The 18,106-nt window shown below is 42.0% G+C and overlaps 3 protein-coding genes across 12 annotated transcripts in view; 1 reads left to right on the top strand and 2 right to left on the bottom strand.

Annotated features, from left to right (window-relative positions):
* LOC106607858 (sodium-dependent multivitamin transporter) overlaps positions 1–3,796 on the bottom strand; it is a 41,561-nt gene extending 37,765 nt beyond the window's left edge. For 2 of the 4 annotated variants that reach the window (XM_082976915.1, XM_014205296.3), the window contains exon 1: positions 3,312–3,796. Coding sequence is in view for 1 of the 4 variants with exons in the window: in XM_014205296.3 (XP_014060771.3) it covers positions 3,312–3,415 (104 nt within the window). In the remaining 3 variants the exon portion in view is untranslated. The remainder of the gene's footprint in view (positions 1–3,311) is intronic. The other 2 variants (XM_082976916.1, XM_014205297.3) reach the window with 1 other exon arrangement.
* Positions 3,797–6,382: 2,586 nt separating this feature from the next.
* Positions 6,383–15,946, bottom strand: LOC106607857 (large ribosomal subunit protein uL30-like 1). 5 transcript variants are annotated; one of them, XM_082976922.1, is made up of 6 exons: positions 14,390–14,442; positions 14,128–14,275; positions 13,546–13,683; positions 7,238–7,347; positions 6,778–7,045; positions 6,383–6,693 (listed from the first exon to the last, which is right to left on the bottom strand). In XM_082976922.1, the coding sequence occupies exons 2-5, from the start codon at positions 14,172–14,174 to the stop codon at positions 6,837–6,839; spliced, it is 504 nt and encodes a 167-aa protein (XP_082833048.1). In that variant the 5' UTR covers positions 14,175–14,275; positions 14,390–14,442; the 3' UTR covers positions 6,383–6,693; positions 6,778–6,836. The 5 variants fall into 5 exon arrangements, with proteins under 5 accessions (XP_082833048.1, XP_082833047.1, XP_082833050.1 ...); XM_082976921.1 differs by lacking the exons at positions 14,128–14,275; positions 14,390–14,442 and adding an exon at positions 15,664–15,946; XM_082976924.1 differs by lacking the exons at positions 14,128–14,275; positions 14,390–14,442 and adding an exon at positions 15,668–15,912.
* Positions 15,947–16,028: 82 nt separating this feature from the next.
* Positions 16,029–18,106, top strand: part of LOC106607631 (nuclear receptor coactivator 1) — a 96,022-nt gene continuing 93,944 nt past the window's right edge. For all 3 annotated transcript variants that reach the window (XM_082976919.1, XM_082976918.1, XM_082976917.1), the window contains exon 1: positions 16,029–16,664. The gene's annotated coding sequence lies outside the window, so the exon portion shown is untranslated. The remainder of the gene's footprint in view (positions 16,665–18,106) is intronic.

The raw sequence follows: 18,106 nt of genomic DNA, 5'->3' as shown, positions 1-18,106 counted from the left end.
ACCTTTACTCTTGAGTTAACACACACACACAAACTCTTCCTCCCATGCCGTCTCCCTCACCTTCGTAAAACACACACACACACACACACAGCTCCCAACTTTTAAAATGTTCGGCAACAAACAGAATTTAAGGAACACCAGAATTTAATCGATTGTTGATCTAGTTTAGGCTTACATTAGGCCTATAATCCTACCTTTTGAAGCACATCTTATGAGTAGCAAACCATTTTCCTTTCTTCCTGGGCCAAACAAATTTGCCTAAAACTAATGTGAAGTTACTAGGTTGTTAGTTAGTAACATGATTGGACAACGTTGTTTGTTATCAAACCAATCATTAGAGGCCCGGGATTAGTTTAAAACGGCCCGCGACATGGTATGTGAAATCATATAAAATACATGCGAATCCCGATAGAAAGAAAAAAGGCATCTCTGGTAACGTGGGTCATATTGTTTTAACCGTTTCAGCTAGAGACAAGTCGCTTTCTTTGCTGTAAAGCTGCATGCAGCCTCTGACACTCAGAGGCAGCATGACAGTGAACTTGCAAAGTCCACTCCGACTGATCTGTGCTCTTGGTTATAACAGGTGATGAAATGATACAACATTGCTCGCTTTGCACTCTGCTCCAATATAACAAAATGTACAAATATAACAGAAGACTCATCACGGTCTGGGTGTGCATCCCTGCTAGCCATCACGGCTAAATGATATTGTTTTACAACTGAAGGTGGAATAGACACAGGTGAAGAGTGGACGGAGACTAGCAGTAGGGCTGGTAGGGGATGAGGCTGGCTGATTACAGCTGTGCAATGCACATGAAAGTGAACTGGATATTATTGAGACTAGTGGCTGTTGCTTCAATTCAACTGAATTTATAAACATTTTGTAGCAGGTTCTTTGGATCAGTAGGGCTGAAAAAGTATTCTAAAATGTTGGTATGAGTATCATGACATTTTGGTACAGCGATATTACCGTGGTACCGGTAAAAGTCCGCAATGAAACTGACATCAAATGTGGAGAATGATAGCCTCCATTTGCGTCGGTTGGCGATCAAGTAGTCTATTAATTTCTATGCCTATGTAGGTTACTGAAGCCTACCATTTGATACAATAAATATGTTAAAATGATGATATCACTGGAGTCATTGCAAATACATTTGTGCCACTTGTGTAACCTACCTGGAGCTGGCAAACAGATTTAATACATAGCCTATAACTTATGTTATTATGCAATTATTAATGGCCATGTTTAGTTAATGAAGTTGGAAGTTCTCAATTGTGATCATGGTCACAGTTCTATCGCAATTGCCAATCAGCTGTTATTAGAATGCATGAGACTGAAGGTTAGTCAGTCAGATTAGGCAACATTTAGAAAATATTAAAAAACAATTTTACCTGGATGTTGATGACAAGAATAGGCCGAGTCTGTTCATATCCATATTATTAATATTTGATTCAGTGATTAAAATGATGACCCCATCCTTAGTAGTCTATTCAAGCAGGGCAACAGAAGCACTTCCTATCTCAAAATGTCCTCGCTATCATCTGTCAATTTGAACTAAGCAAGCTGCTAAATTGTTAATTTTACATCTTGCCTAGGTTACTGTAGGCTGAAACTAGATGCCGTCCTATCAGGGGCTGTAGGCTACCTGCATCTTGCTAACCAAACCATGACAAAGTTTAATTACAATCATAAACCCAGATTTTAGTCAGCAGGCCTAGCCTATTGAAATGACATGTTAATTTCCCAAATAGGCCATTTCTAACAGTTTGCAGTCTTAACACCTGGCACACAAGTCACAATTGAAAGAGATTGTTTTTGATTGTCCAAGTGTCTCTTGAACAGAGATCAAGATCCTCTGTCCAACTTTCATCCCTCAAGTTATACTGAACCAAAATATAAACGCAACAATTAACTATTTTACTGAGTTACAGTTCACATAAGGAAATCAGTCAATTGAAATAAATGAATTAGGCCCTAATCTATGGATTTCACATGACTGGGCTGGGGTGCTGACATGGGTGGGCCTGGGAGGGAATAGGCCCACCTACTTGGCAGCTAGGCCCAGCCAATCAGAATATTTTTTCCCCCACAAAAGGGCTTTATTAGACAGAAATACTCCTCAGCACCCCGCCCCCCCCTCAGACGATCCCGCAGGTGAAGAAGCCGGATGTGGAGGTCCTGGGCTGGCGTGGTTACACGTGGTCTGCGGTTGTGAGGCCTGTTGGACGTACTGCCAAATATTCTAAAACGAGGCGGTAAATGAGCATTCAATTCTCTGGCAACAGCTCTGGTGGACGGACATTCCTGCAGTCAGCGTGCCAATTGCACACTCCCATAAAACTTGAGACATCTGTGATAAAACTGCACATTTTAAAGTGGCCTTTTGTCCCCAGCACAAGGTGCACCTGTGTAATGACCATGCTAATTAATAATCTTATTGAAATGCCACACCTGTCAGGTGGATGGATTATCTTGGCAAAAGAGAAATGCTCACCAACAGGGATATAAACAAATTTGTGCACAACATTTGAGAAGTAAGATTTGTGTGTGTATGGAACATTTCTTATTTCAGCTAATGAAACATGGGACCAACACTCTACAAGTTGCATTAATGCTCTTGTTAGTTTATAATTTCTTACGTCATTTTAATTATTTTATTAGACGAGTCACGTTGGCTAGCAATCGTTTTGATGGAAAACCAAATTTTGCTTTTCACATTACAAGTTAAATTGATATTCCTTAATATGATTTAATGTTATGGGGGAAAAGTGGTTTGGCTAAAAGTGGCAACAACTTTGTTGCTGCGAACCAAAACAATTGTGCTAGTTTTCTGGGCTTGTGGTAGGGTTCTGAGCGGTAACTTGTGGTAGGGTTCTGAGCGGTAACTTGTGGTAGGGTTCTGAGCGGTAACTTGTGGTAGGGTTCTGAGCGGTAACTTGCCTTAATGTTAGTTGTACCTGACAACACTACTCTGCAGAATGGAATCTCGAAACATGGAATTTGTCTTGAAATATGTTACAACCTGGCCATAAGAGTTTGACAACAGCAAAAGTAGCAAATAAATCAAAACTTTTTCTTCAAGTTAAACGCTAGCAACCGACACGCTGGGTTTAACAATGTTTCGATAAATTATACACGGTCATCAGCGATTGCTACATAGCACGTGTAACATTAGCTTGCTACAGTAACAAGCTAGCTCTATTTCAAACAATAAAACAACTACCATGGACATCAAAATAACGTATTTCCCAAGCTAAATCCATACTTGGCTATATAACTAAAATGTTAAACTACAAATGAATGAGCTTACGTCCGCGTGGACCTCCTTCCACTGAGGTGAACCTTGAACTCGTGCTTCGGTTTATCAGCATAGCTACCGGCATGAGGTTTGAACCAATGTGCTGATGTAATCATTCAAGGCTGTCATCACGATGGCTTGTTAAATGTCAAGTACACTTATCCGGCGACTTTGTTGATTTAGTTGTAAGGAGTACATGCACATCTCACCGTGATCAGATGCGTGAGTCGCCATTCATTCAACTCGTTATGGAGGAGGAACAAGAGATACGAACCGCCCATTCTCCTTGATAGCTTCGACACTGCTGCCTTGCTTCACACATGTCTAACATGTGCTACTAAGTTACTTCTAATAGTCTTCCGTGCAAATAATGTCCATCATCTCGAGTAATAGCAGAAAACCCTTACTTGGAGGTCCTCCTGTTAGAAAGTGTACCACAAATTTTATCGTGACCTTAAAATGCATGGATCATACATGTGTATATACAGTGTTTAATTTGTAAATCAGGAGGTGCGGGTGTTGTGCCGAAAAGCTCCCCCTTCCAGAATCCCTCCCACGCACTCAATTCTTCATTGCTGCGACTTGTTTGCTAGTTGAGATTTCTGTTCATGTTAGACTGCGTTTCATTAGATTTTTTATGTCGGTTTGATCGCGGGGAGGTACTAGTAATGTCTGCAGTTGTCGGTTTGGCTATTTGTTTCAAGTGTATTAGTCCATAAATAAATCTCTTTGCCAAAATTCGTCATCTCTCCCATGTCTTATTTGACTAGTAGTTGTTCTGAAATCTTTACTGCTTTCCTACATTTTACTCCCTCCTCTGTTTTAATATAACACACATACATAACAAAAATCGTTTCGGTTGCCTATCCTGACGTGAAGTTTATTCTATAGAAAGTATTTGACTCTTGCCACAAAATTAAGGAAATTATAAAGGGGGGAATTTCGGCAGGCAACATTGACAGTAGAGAAAATGTTAAGTTAATTTCCAACAATTCTACACATTTTTCCGTGGGGTGGAGATAAATGCAACATGAGTATAATTGCATGACATTTGTTATAAAAGGGGCGGAGATACATTTTTGCACTTTTAAAGCTAATTTCCTGCAATTATACCACTTTTGCCATGGGGTGGAGATGTTTGTAGTTTTAAAGTTATTTTCCTGCAAATGTACACATTTTGCCAGGACTTATGTCATGTTAATGATAACTGAATGAAAGTGACTAACAAAATCAATGGGGGCCCCCTGGAGGTCAGGGCACCTGTGAACATGGCCAGTCGGTATTTAGTCATGATTACTACAAGTTTAAATAATTGGCTAGACTAATTTACCAATCTAAAAATTGTTAGCTGACAACTAATTGAGTGACTGACAAAACAAGAGAGACACTGCTGATGCACAACCAAATTTCAAAATTTTACTTTGTGTACTCCACTAGCGGCCGGGGGCCCTAAGCAACTGCTTATGCCTGTAGCTGGCCATGAATAGAGCCGATGTGACTCCTTACTCTACACTGAACAAAAATATGAATGCAACATGTAAAGTGTTGGTCCCATGTTTCATAAGCTGAAATAAAAGATCCCAGAAATGTAACAAATGCACAATAAACTTATTTCTCTAAAATGTTGTGCACACGTGTTCACATTCCTATTCGTGAGCATTTCTCCTTTAGCAAAATAATCCATCCACCTGGCAGGTGTAGCATATCAAGAAGTGGATTAAACAGCATGATCATTACACAGGTACACCTTGTGCTGGGGACAGTGAAAGGCCACTCTAAAATGGGAGGTTTTGTCACACAACACAATGCCACAGATGTCTCAAGTTTTGAGGGAGTGTGCAATTGGCATGCTGACTGCAGAAATGTCCACCAGAGATGTTGCCAGAGAATTGAATGTTCATTTCTCAACCATATGTCGCCTCCAACATTGTTTTAGAGAATTTGGTGGTACGTCGAACCGGCCTCACCAGCAGTCCACGTATGGCATTGTGTGGGCGAGCGGTTTGCTGATGTGGTGGTGGGGTTACGGACACCCAACACAATTGCATTTTATCGATGGCAATTCGAATGCACAGAGATACCGTGACAAGATCCTGAGGTTCATTGTCGTGCCATTCATCCACCGCCATCCATGTTTCAGCATGACACAATTCCTGGAAGCTGAAATTGGTCTTCCATGGCCATGGCCACCAGATGTCACCTATTGAACATGTTTAGGATGCTCTGGATCAACGTACGACAGCGTGTTCCAGTTCCCGCCAATATCCAGAAACTTCGCATAGCCATTGAAGAGAATTGAGAACATTCTTCAGGCCACAATCAACAACCTGATCAACTCCATGCGAAGCAGATGTCACGCTGCCTAATTTATTTCTATTGACTGATTTTCTTATTTGAACTAAGTCTTTGAAATTGTTGCATGCTGCATTTATATTAAGTATACATGTCAGAAAAGCATGTTTGATCTACATAGCCTATTTATCTTAACATTTCAAAACTTTCAATACTGCCGAATCCAGATATTATTTTTTCTTACTCCAGCATCAGGACCGTACATCAATACATACACATTGTGGATGGATAGGGCTTTATCCTCTACATCTTCAGTGTGATGTCATTACAATCTTCATTTCTCAAAAGGCAAGGCAATGGGATTTCTTTTCTTCTCCTCACCCCTTCTTTAATGAAAATGTTGGACCAGACCACCCTGATATGATGCAGAGCAGCTAGACAGATTTGTACCCCCTTTTAAGTCCCTCAATGTATGCTCTACTGTAGATTTTAATATGCATAACATGTCATTGTCTTACATTTCCAACCATTCATGTACCGAAATTAAAACATGCATACATAGACAAATCGAATGTTGCTGGCACAAATAGCACGTGTGCCTGCATTGCAGCACCCTGGGATGCAGTTTCAGCAGATCTCTTCCCTACCCCCTCCCCTCCACTGGGCTGGATGAGTCACATCTCCCTAAATTGATTGTGACACACTGAGAAGCCAGTGGCAAGAGAACCTTTTGAGGAAGAAATTGCAGGAATTGAGACATTAAAAAAAAGGCAACATTGTCTGCACCCAAGTACAAAAATTACTTCAGTTTATTGAAAAACATTCATCTCACATACATAACTACATCCCTTCAACAACCTGAGGGGTAAAAGTAAGTAGTGATAAAGCTATTAGAATCTCCTTAATATGGAAACTCTGCAGAGGTGCTAACATGAGAATACCAACTCTTCAACAAAACGGAGAGACAAACTGCTGTCTAATCACAACGTAGTCCAGAGAGGGGCAGCCTTTCCATGTGTAAAATTCTGATCAGGTCCAGTATGAACTCTGCCAGCTGGGTCCCAGTGGTGGTAAGACAAAGATTAATTGAATCCTTATGAATCTGTAAGAGATCAAAGAATATATATATATTATCATGCCACACTGGGCAATTCATAATCTTGCAGACATCAAGGAAATGACTTACAGAACCACCAATGAGTAGGCTATGAAAAAGTATGACGTGAAAGTGTCTGCAGTGCAGCCTCAGTTCAGCTGCCTGATGATTGAGTTAACGTCCATCCCTCTGGGCCCTGGGTTGCCGATGTCCTTCAAAAGACCTGCCTCGTCCCTGGCAGCGTGATGAGCCACAGACAGCTTGAACGGCCATATGAAGTTGCTGACCACACGGAAGTCCATCCCCACAGAGTAGATCTCATGGATCAGGTCCTCTAGACAGATTATGCCGTATTTGCCTGAGAGGAGATGTAAACATTGTACATGTATCTCAATGAAAATCACTGTCGGAAAACCACCATTTCATATTTTCTGCATGATCTGAGCGTGATGCAACATTTTCTTTGCTAAATTTGACATGCACATACAAAATGTATCAAGACTTGTTACTTCAGACTGATGAAAAATACATACTATAAATTGATCCTTACCCATATGCTGCCCAGTGAATGTGTTGTCTGTGAGAGCGACCCTTCGCTTGTCAATCTTTGCCTGTCCTCTTTTCAAGATCAGCTCACGAACAGACTTCCAGTTGGGAAACCTGTTTAGTGTGAATAATTCACCATCGTTAGTACAATACATTGTCAAACTAGCTGGTTCTACAGGTTAAATGAATTTCACATGCATAAGTACAGTGAAATGTCTTCATTGCAAGCTCTAAACCCAACAATGCAGTATTACACTGAACAAAATTATTAAAAACGCAACATGCAACAATTTCAAAGATTTTACTGAGTTATAGTTCATACGGAAATCAGTCAATTAGGCCCTAATCTATAGATTTCATATTACTGGGATTAGATAGTTGGTCACAGATCCATAAAACTAAATAAAAAAGGGGCGCGGTGTGACCATTTTCCTTATGCAGCAAAACATCTTCTCAGAATTGATCAGACTTGATTGTGGCCTGTGGAATGTTGACCCACTTCTCTTCGATGGCTGTGCGAAGTCTCTGAATATTGCCGGGAACTGGAACATGCTGTCGTACGTCAATCCAGAGCATATTGGACATGCTCAATGGGTGACATGTCTGGTGAGTGTGCAGGTCATGGAAGAACTGGGACATTCAGCTTCCAGGAATTGTGTAAAGATCCTTGCGGAATGGGGCCGTGCATTATGCTGAAACATGAGGTGATGGCGGCGGATGAACTGCAGGACCTGGCAGACTTTCAATGTGGCAATGTCATAGAATGCCACCTTTCCAACAAGTCTACCCAGGTTCAAATGTAATTCATGTTTTTGTGAAGTGGAAACATCTAGGAGCAACAACAGTTCAGCTGCAAAGTAGTAGGAAACAAGCTCACAGAAAGGGACTGCCGAGTGCTGAAGCTCGTAGCGTGTCAAAAATGGTCGGTCCTTGGTTGCAACACTCACTACCAAGTTCCAAACGGCCCCTGGAAGCAACGTCAGTACAATAACTGTTCGTTGGGAGCATCATGAAATGGGTTTCCATGGCCGAGCAGCCACACACAAGCCTAAGTTCACCATGCGCAATCCCAAGCTTCGGCTGGAGTGGTGTAAAGCTTGCCGCCACTGGACCCTGGAGCAGTGGAAATGCGTTCTCTGGAGTGATGAATCACGCTCCAACATCTGACAGTCCAATGGATGAATCTGGGTTTGATGGATGCCATGTGAACGCAACCTGCCCAAATGCATAGTGCCAACTGTAAAGTTCTGAGGAGGAATAATGGTCTAGGGCTGTTTTCATGGTCGGACTAGGCCCCTTAGCTCTAGTGAAGGGAAATCGTAACACTACAGCATACAATGACATTCTAGACAAATCTATACTACCAACTTTGTGGCAACAACTTTGTTTCAGCATGACAATGCCCACGTACAAAGCGAAGTCCATACCGAAATTATTTCTAGAGATCGGCGTGGAAGAACTTGACTGGCCTGCACAGAGCCCTGACCTCAACCCCATGGAACACCTTTGGGATGAATTGGAACACCGACTGCGAGCCAGGCCTAATTGTCCAAAATCAGTGCCCGACCTCACTAATGCTCGTGGCTGAATGGAAGCAAGTCCCTGCAGCAATGTTCCAACATCTAGTGGAGGCTGTTATAGCAACAAAGGGGGGGAAACTCCATATTAATGCCCATGATTTTGGAATGAGATGTTTGAGCAGGTGTCCACATACTTTTGGTCACATAGTGTACAAGGGTCAACTCAGTCCGTGTAGCCACTTTCTTGATATTTAGCAGTCTTATGGCCTTGGGATAGAAGCCGTTCAGGAGCCGGTTGGCATCAGACTTGATGCACTGGTACTGCGCGGAAGCAGAGAGAACAGTCTATGGCTTTGGTGACTGGAGTCTAACGATTTTCCTTTCACACCGCTATTGCGCCTTCGACTGTGCGTGGATCATTTTAAGACCTTAGTGATTTGGACACAGAGGAACTTGAAGCTATTGACCCGCTCCACTGCACTCCACGATCTGCGCCTTGGTCTTACTGACGTTGATGGAGAGGTTGTTGTCCAGGCACCACACTGCCAGGTCACTGACCTCCTCCCTGTAGGATATATCATTGTCAAGGTGATCAAGCCTACCAGCGTCGTGTCGTCAGCAAACTTGGTGTTGGGAGTCGTGCATGGCCACGCAGTCATAGGTGAACAGGGCCTGTACAGGAGGGGCCTACACACACCCCCGTGTGGGGCTCCCGTGTTTAGGGTCAGCATGGCGGAAGGCATGTTGTCTACCCTCGCCACCTGGGGTCGGCCTGTCAGGAAGTCCAGGATCCAGTTGCAGAGGGATGTGTTCAGTCACAGGGTCCTAAGCTTGGTGATGAACTTAGAGGGGACAATGGTGCTGAATGTTGAGCTGTAGTCAATGAATAGCATTTTTTCACATAGGTATTTCTCTTATCTAGGTGGAGCGCAATTGAGATTGCAATTGAGATTGCGTCGTCTATGGATCTGTTGGGGCGGTATGCAAATTGGAGTGGGTACAGGGTGTCTGGGATGATGAAGTGGGTGTGCCATAACCAGCCTTTCAAAGCGCTTCATAATTGCAGATGTGAGTGCTACAGGGTGGTAGTCATTGTAGCATGACGCCTTAGAGTTAATAGGAACATTAATGATGGATGATGGTCCGTTTAAGATGTGGGGATTACAGACTGGGACAAGGAGGTCGAAAATGTTAATATGCCTGCCAGCTGTTCTGCACATGCTCTGAGAACACATCTTGGAATACTGTCCGGCCCCGCGAGTGTTGACCTGATTAAAAGACCTTACTCACTTCAGCCTAGGAGAGCGCTCAGTCCTCTGGGTCGGTGAAGGCCCTCATGTACAGCATGTTGTTATTGTTGTTGAGTTCTTCTTGTAGAGCGGCATCGTTGGGAAAACGATGGCAGGGTCTTCCTTTGTAATCTGTAATGGACTGTAGCCCATGCCACATGCGGGAGTCGGAGTCTGGAATATGATTCCACCTTATTCCTATATTGTCCATTTGCTCGTTTGATGACTCTGCGGAGGTCTTAGTGGGACTTCTTGTACTTGATCCTGTCCTCAGCCGTAGCTTCAGGGCTTGCTGCCCTGTGCGCGGTAGCCCTGTCCTTTAGCTTAGCGACAACCTCAGTGTTAACCCAGGGCTTTTGATTGGGGAAGCAGCGAACCGTCCCTGTGGGGACATCGCCAATGCATTTCCTAAATGAAGCTGGTGACTGAGGTGGTGAGCTCGTTGAGTCTCGTAACGTATTCCAATCAGCGCTAGCAAAGCAGTCCTGTAGCATAATCTCAGATTCCGATGACCATTTCTCAACAGAGCAAGTCACAGATACTTCCTGTTTGAGCTTCTGCTAAACATGATCTGATTTGCAGAATGGGGATGAGGGAGGGTGTGGTATGCCTGCTTGTGGGTAGAGTAACAGTGGTCTCGGACTATATCGCCCCTAGTGGCAAAGGAGACGTGTTGGAAGTTGGGAATCACATGTCTTAATGACGCAGAATGAAAATTGTCGGCAACAAGAAAAGCAGCTTCCGGGTGCAAGTTTTCCTGCTTGTTTATAGCTTGTTCTTTTTCTTCTTCTGAGGTTGAATGTATACAACAGTCATGATAACAGCTGAAAACTCCCTCGGGAGGTAGAAGGGTCGGCATTTGATCATCAGGTATTCCAAGACCGGTGAACAATGGTTTGAGACTTCCACTGTGTTCGAGTCAGAAAACCATTTGTTGTTGAGGCAAAATCCTCCCCCTCTCAATTTCCTTGACAGTCCATTTAGTGAATGGAGAAGCCATCAAGTTGGATAGCCATTGGGGCAATGTTCCCTCCAAGCTGGGCGCGGGAGCACAGCTCCCCGGGACTGCTGGGCAGAAGAAAAATCAGCCCGTTCAGAGAAGCACGAGATTGAACTCTACTCAACTTTCTAGAGATTTCTCATGTTAGTTAACACCATTAACTTTTCCCTTTACCGTGGGAATTGTGATCAAATTAACGCAATAGCCACCTTCAATGCAACATACCGAAACAAAAACGAGTTATGCGAGAGATTTTTGTAGGCAGAGCGCATCAGAGTAGGATTCTATTGCAACTCAGGCCCGTACCCTACACAGACCAGTGAGCCATAACCAATCAAAGCTGCAGTAAGCCTATATGCAAATAGACCACTGCTATGTGTGACCCGATTCAGGAAACTAGGCATATGTCGCAAGTCACGACTTCACGGGAGAGCCGTTAGAATGTAAAAAATGTTATCTAGCTACATTTAACAAAATACTCTCGTCTTAGTGTGCCAGAGCACAGAATAACTGATACATTTTTGAACGCTCAACACCCGTTGAATATGTCCGTGTCAGTAAACGTCAGCAACAAAGTGTAATTCAATTGTTGCCTGCAGCACAGTTAGTCACCAACACTCTGGATAACCAGCTCTGCTAGGGTGAATAAAATGGTCAGAGGGGTGTTCTCTCATTATGTTTCTGGAAGTAGCTAGCCAATGTTAGCCAGTTAGCTTGGGTGCTTGACTCTCTTTGTTAGGTCAGAGCTTTCGGATCAACCTTACTTATTGGCCAGAGCATCCAGTGTGCGCTCTGAAGGCGAAACACTGCATTTATGAACGGATAATCTGACAGCACAGTTGCAGTCACCAACGCTCTGGATAACATAACAGCCTAACCAGCTCTGCTAGGGTGAGTAATGTTCAGTGAGCTGTTCTCTCCCTCTCTCTATTAAAATGTCTGGAAGTAGCTGGCACGTTAGTACAGAATGCTCAGATCAACCCTTAATTAAAGAGATGGGTGGGGCTGAGGTTTAAGAGGGTGAGAATAATGTTGAATGGGTGTAGACAAAAGGGCTCTCCAATAGTAGTACCAAAACATTGAAAGACTTTCAAAGCATAATTACTTTCACATTGTTTCCTCAAATGCAGTGTATGATATACCATTTTGTAGCTCTGAGTCTCTACTTTTATCCAATGTAAAAAGAAAAAGAAAAAAGAAATTCAAATGTTGCTACAAGACCGAATCCAGTTGGTGAGTCACACATATGGATTTATGCAATTCACTTTGAACTGTTTTACAACATGAGCGGTGCCGATTATTATGTGCTTGTTTTGTGATCAAAGCAAGAGCTGCATGTAGCCACTTTTGTTCATATTCTTTGCTAGATAGTTATTAGGCCAGTTATAGCTCATTTATAGTCAGCAATGTGGGAGTGATTGCTTCCAACAAGGGCACTAAACATGTATATTTCTAGCCATCTTTGAAAAGAGTCAGGTAGAGCTTTTTTTATGTCTTAAAATGGGGCAATGTTGTTATTTGAGACATGCTTGAATAAGTGAAGTCGCCAATAGGCAGAGGGTAGCATAATAGGTTTGATTGTCTGGAATAATGGTTTGGGAATAAGGAATTTTGTTAAGTGGTTTCTTGCATCAAACACTACAACAAAATGTTTAGTCACCTTCTCTGAAGGACAAGTGGATAAACAGGTTAATGTCAAGCCTTGCATGTTTTTTTGTCAAAAGTATCATGGAATGTAGGCCTACATTGAACACCACACATTGGCTACTACTGTAGGCTGAATGATAGAACAGCTATTTCCATAGTAAGATGTTATGGGATGCATTTTCTCCATAGTTTAAAACAAATGTTTATGGTAGGCCGCTCTGATAGGCCCACACTACTTGGCCACTTAAAACTGTAAATTAAATCGGGTACAGCCTCAATGTTCACAGTAAGCGCGGACCGGAAGTTGCACAGAAATTTCTCAAGGTTCAAGTTTGCGCTCAGCATACCTTCCCTGTAGCTCAGTTGGTAGAGCATGGTGTTTGCAACGCCAGGGTTGTGGGTTCGATTCCCACGGGGGGCCAGCACAGAAAAAAAATGTTTTTTGATGAGAATGTATGCATTCACTACTGTAAGTCGCTCTGGATAAGAGCGTCTGCTAAATGACTAAAATGTAAAAAAAAAAATGAAATTCTCAGTGCCGAAAAATAATAGAGGGAACATTGCATGGGGGGTATCTTGTCCGAAAGTCATGTTTAAGAACAGCAGAGAATATTGCAGTTACGAGACCCTTTAATAGCAAATCCGCGATCGGAGGTCATCCATCTTATTATCAAGTGACTGAACAGATGAGTCGAAGTTAAAGGCGCAATTGAGATAAGTAACTGCCAATCTGGTGTTCAAAAGTCATTGTCGGTTATAAGAAATGATAGTGGATACGTCAAAGTGGAGTCATCTCATTACATGAAGTTGCTATGCTATTCATTCTCACCAAGTCAGACCCTCCCCTCTTACTTACCCCCATGCCACATAAGGCTCAACCATTTTCAACATAGCCATAGAGGTCTTGTTCATTTTGACAAAGGCACCGCTGAAGAGCTTTCTTAGTCGTAACATCTGGACCCCCTTCTGAACTCTGGGACTGACTCCTTTAATCCTGCACAGAGAGAAAATATGAAAATATGACCTCGATATTCAGCCAGACCACTAAAGAGGAACTGATGAAAGTAATTCCAGATGATTGTGCATAGTCACTACTCCATTGTGAGTATACACAATAGGTCTGTGAACACAAAAGTTTCAGCTGTATTCTTCAGCTGCAACCAGCCTAAAGTGTCTACATATCAAAGCACTTAAATGTTTGAGAATAGTGTTTATTTTTCTTTGTTGTTAGTCTGGTTATTTTTTTGAAGTAGTCATGTTCTTTGGTTGTGGTGTTCTTGCACAATAGTTTTGTCATGTTCTATATTGTGTGGACCCCAGGAAGAAAAGCTGCTGCTTCAACAGCTAATGGGGATCTGAATAAAACATTAGCTCAAAAACGGATGCCAACAGCTTTATTTGCAATCAGATCATGTAGCTACAGATTTCAGTCACTCACTCTCTGATGCGGACAGCGAAGGCCAGTCTGTTCTTTGCAGAGGGCATGGCTGGAGCTGGTCTGTGAACTGAGCTCCTGATACGGGTTTCATCTTTCTATGGCTATCCTTCTGGAAGTCGTCCAAGAGCTTGAACGTCAAAATGTTGGCCTTTGGATATGTGGATGAACACATCTACACTTGTTCATGTCCAACAACTTTATCAAAACGTTCATGGTAAATGATTAGAAGACCGCTATGGTAAAATTGATCACAGCTAATTACCTTTCTCTTCTCTAGAAGTGCACGCTTTGCCTCAGTGGCTTTGATGGCTAAAATGTAAAAAAAATATGAAATTCTCAGTGCCGAAAAATAATAGAGGGAACATTGCATGGGGGGTATCTTGTCCGAAAGTCAAGAAGGTTCAGAAGGTTCTCAGGAACCAACTTTCTCACCCTCTTCGCTCTAAACACGTTTCAAGTTTGATTAGTCGTATGTACAGGATACACATGGTATACACCGTCCAACGAAATGCACACTTTCTGGTTCCTTCTCGACAATGCAACAATAAGAAATGATAAGATAATGCGAACAAAATAAATGCACAAGACAACATAAAATGACATCTCAACACTTATACACAGATTATACAATGGTGATACAAAAATGACAAAGCACACTGAACTATAGACTACTCCCCAGTACATGACACTGACGTCATGCACAGATGCGAGCGACTCTTGGTGGCAGTAAGAAAGACGTCGCCATCTGCGCCAATTCAACAGCCTATATTTACGCTAAACAAAACGCTTTGGGGGTTCTCATACGCTTACAATTATGTTTTGATTATTGATTTAACAGACGCAAAGATTGCATTTGGTTGTGGTATTTGCAGCAGTTGGCTAGAATGCTAACGCTCACTGATATAGGCTGAAGCTAAAGCTAGCCAAAGAACCATTTTACTGGTTGAAGTGTTTTAAGTACAACGCAGTTGATTTGCGATGACAAAAATTAAGCGTGACATTCACGCGAACATTAAAATCCAAAAGTTGTGTTAAATGCACTCATAAACAACTCCCCATTGTTCTGCCACCAACTTGGGCTTATTTCCCTCGTGCGACAATGTTTGCAAACATAGAAAGGGGTCTATTGACAAGATTATTCCCCTATCCAGCTGTGACAAAAAAAAACATGACATTCGGATCTGATTGAGTGAAATGAGGCTAGCTAGCCAGTCTTTGAAGGCAAACGAAAATACAAGTAACTAGTTACATGCCATTCTGGTCACATTGCACAATTATTTATTTGCAGATTGTCGTATTACCAGTGTCGAAACCGTAAAATGTCATTATGTTTGCATAGTTTCGGCTGATGGGACTATCATGTGTAACTGACCCAATTATCTAGCGCTCTGTGTTGCGTATCTTTCAGACAAATCATACAAATACACAGCTTGACGGAATTCTATTGGACCAATGTTACATTTAAACTAGAGAATTTATGAATATTATTAATTTAGCAAAGGATACACTTAGATCGACATGTAAACAAATACGTACTCACAATCCTGTTCTGTAATCACGAATCCGAAGCATGCGTAAAAATGTGCTGTCGCAGAAAAACTACGTCGCACATCCTTGCTATATCTAATCTGCCACCTAGTGGCGTGCGAAGCGAAAAACAATAACAAGTGTTCAGCCTCTAAAAACAATAAGTATTGTCTTGAATATATTTCTGACATGACAATGTGTATGTAAAGTACAATGTATACGAAATACATTTAGAAATCATCTGAACTGTGCAAACTGACTTCATTGCCACTTTAGAGCTATCCCACTACTTGAACTTCATTTCCGAGGTACAACACAGATGCTTGTAAAAAAAAAAAAAAAAAAAAAAAATTTGAAATCGTAACAAAAACATCATGCTCTGTAAGTGGATGTTCGTGCAACTGTTTTACATCTCTATGGTGACATATCAAGTCCAGCTTCTTTTCCCTCTCCTCAGGAACGAGCCTACTTGCTGTCATTGTGCGTGCACGAGCTACCATTGTTTGTTTGTGTAGCGACATGTTGAAAATGGCGGAGGGGAGAGACCTACGCGACATAAAGAGTCAAATATTAGTAAACCGTGAATGACAATTTCAAAAGCGCAAATTTGAAAAGCTGAAAACAGCGACATTATTTTGAAACTGGCTTTGAATTAGCTTACATTGCTAATCTCGCTAGCTTCAATAGTGTGATTTTTACTCACAGGCTTGTTTGTCAACATTAGCCAACAGCCATGTTCTCCCTGGCTTGTGTCAAACTACAGCGCCAGACCACATTATCCATAGCGAGTGGAAGAGATTGATTCATGGAGCGGCAGAAGAGAAAACCAAGGCACCCGAACTAGTTGGCACTGGCCGCCCAATTTACGGGCTTTACTGTAAAATATTTACTTCCGAATTAGCCAATTTATGCATGGAAATTGAACGTCTTAACTTTAATCAACGACAGATTGCATTGAAATGTGAATAAATACAGAAGATAAACACCAACGTATACGGAGATTGAGACAGGTAAGTCAGCACAACACCCTGCAGAACTGCCGCAAAATAGTTTGGACTAAACCAGATTTAGCCGCGGACTGCGAACATGCCAGCTAACGTTAGCTAGTAGCGAAGGATCAAACGTGAAGTGGGCCAGTTAGCCAGCTAACGTTGACCTTCCAATAAATCAGTCAATTGAAACAATGTATTTGATCCCGATATTAAAACGTTAATGTGAGATTGCAAACAAGTTGAGAAGTTTGTTGCACGTAAGGAAGACAGCTAATCCAACGTTGAATCCTTGACCCAGTAATGGATGTGATTTTTGTCAATGTCTCGTTATGGAGTAGTAGAGCACGTGCCTCTTGTTTGCAAGATGGCGAACTAGCTGTACTTAAAATGCAATCTTCGATCCAATTAATTGTTTTCATTAGCTACATTAAAGTGCCCTATTTGGTTAATCAAACATTATACTACCGTTTGGCTTAAGTGCGACCACGCTGGGAAGTTAAAGTTCTCCCTACCTAGCCATTGATACAAGGTGAATTGGGCGTATTTTTATTGGCCAAGGTAGCTAATCAATTAGGGATCAATTTGTGACGATGGCAACTCCATTGACAGGTTTGCACCCCGCGTGATTGGACTGGAGGGTGAGGCTCAGTTATGGAATTATGGACGTTGCTTTGGCCACACCACCAGTGAGGCATTTCCTTCAATCAAATTCAAGTACATGTAGTGACATTATCCTCAGTTGTGGACTGTCTTTTGTTACACATAGTATTTTATACCATGGCATTGTTGAATAGTTGTTTTTGATTGCTTGAAGGGCATTCTAGAGCATGCATTAGTTCCTTTTATAGAGTACCACAGTATGAGTCACAAAACCTAGTGTCAAACAAGTAAATGGTTCTAATAATTTCCCCACCATTCATTTTCCCCATAGGGGATTTTAGAAACACTTAAAGTAAGGGCTGTGTTTTTTTGTAGTCTTACCCTGGCGTGATGTGTAGTCTTACCCTGGCGTGACGTTAACTGTGTAAATCTCTCTAGGACAAGGTGATTTATCAATATATTCGCCTGTATTTACCCCCCCCATATGAAATGCTAATATATCTATCAAAGAACTACAAATGCCATGATCGGGAAGACACTGCCGAATTGAGGCAAAGGTAAGAATCTCTGGATTAACTATCTAATAAATTGGCTACATTTCTTTAAATTTGACAATTCTGTGTACTCTTGTGTGCCAGTTTTAAATTGACACTACCTGGGGTGGCGTGCCGGATCTTGCAGGGATTTGTAGTTTTGCATGATGTCTACTTTGATGCTAATTAGCATTTTCGATTCTGAGAGTAAATGGAGCCAAATAAATTGATAAGTCACCCTGTCCTAGAGAGATTTACATGGTTAGCAAAACGTCTCGCCAGGGTTAGCCTACACGAAACACAGCCCTTATTTTAAGTGTTTCTAAA

This window comes from Salmo salar, chromosome 06 (assembly GCF_965601325.2).
Source record: "Salmo salar chromosome 06, fSalSal1, whole genome shotgun sequence".
Taxonomy (NCBI): Eukaryota; Metazoa; Chordata; class Actinopteri; order Salmoniformes; family Salmonidae; genus Salmo; species Salmo salar.
This window is presented reverse-complemented; position numbering and strand designations above follow the sequence as displayed.

Excerpts from the sequence above, each read along its gene's own strand:
- LOC106607857 (XM_082976921.1), bottom strand. The coding sequence starts at position 15,884 with ATGTATTTCGTATACATTGTACTTTACATACACATTGTCATGTCAGAA. Across the intron at positions 13,684-15,663 it reads ATTACAGAACAGGATTGTGA|GATTAAAGGAGTCAGTCCCA; the intron begins GTACGTATTTGT and ends CTCTCTGTGCAG. Across the intron at positions 7,046-7,237 it reads ATTCACTGGGCAGCATATGG|GCAAATACGGCATAATCTGT; the intron begins GTAAGGATCAAT and ends ATCTCCTCTCAG.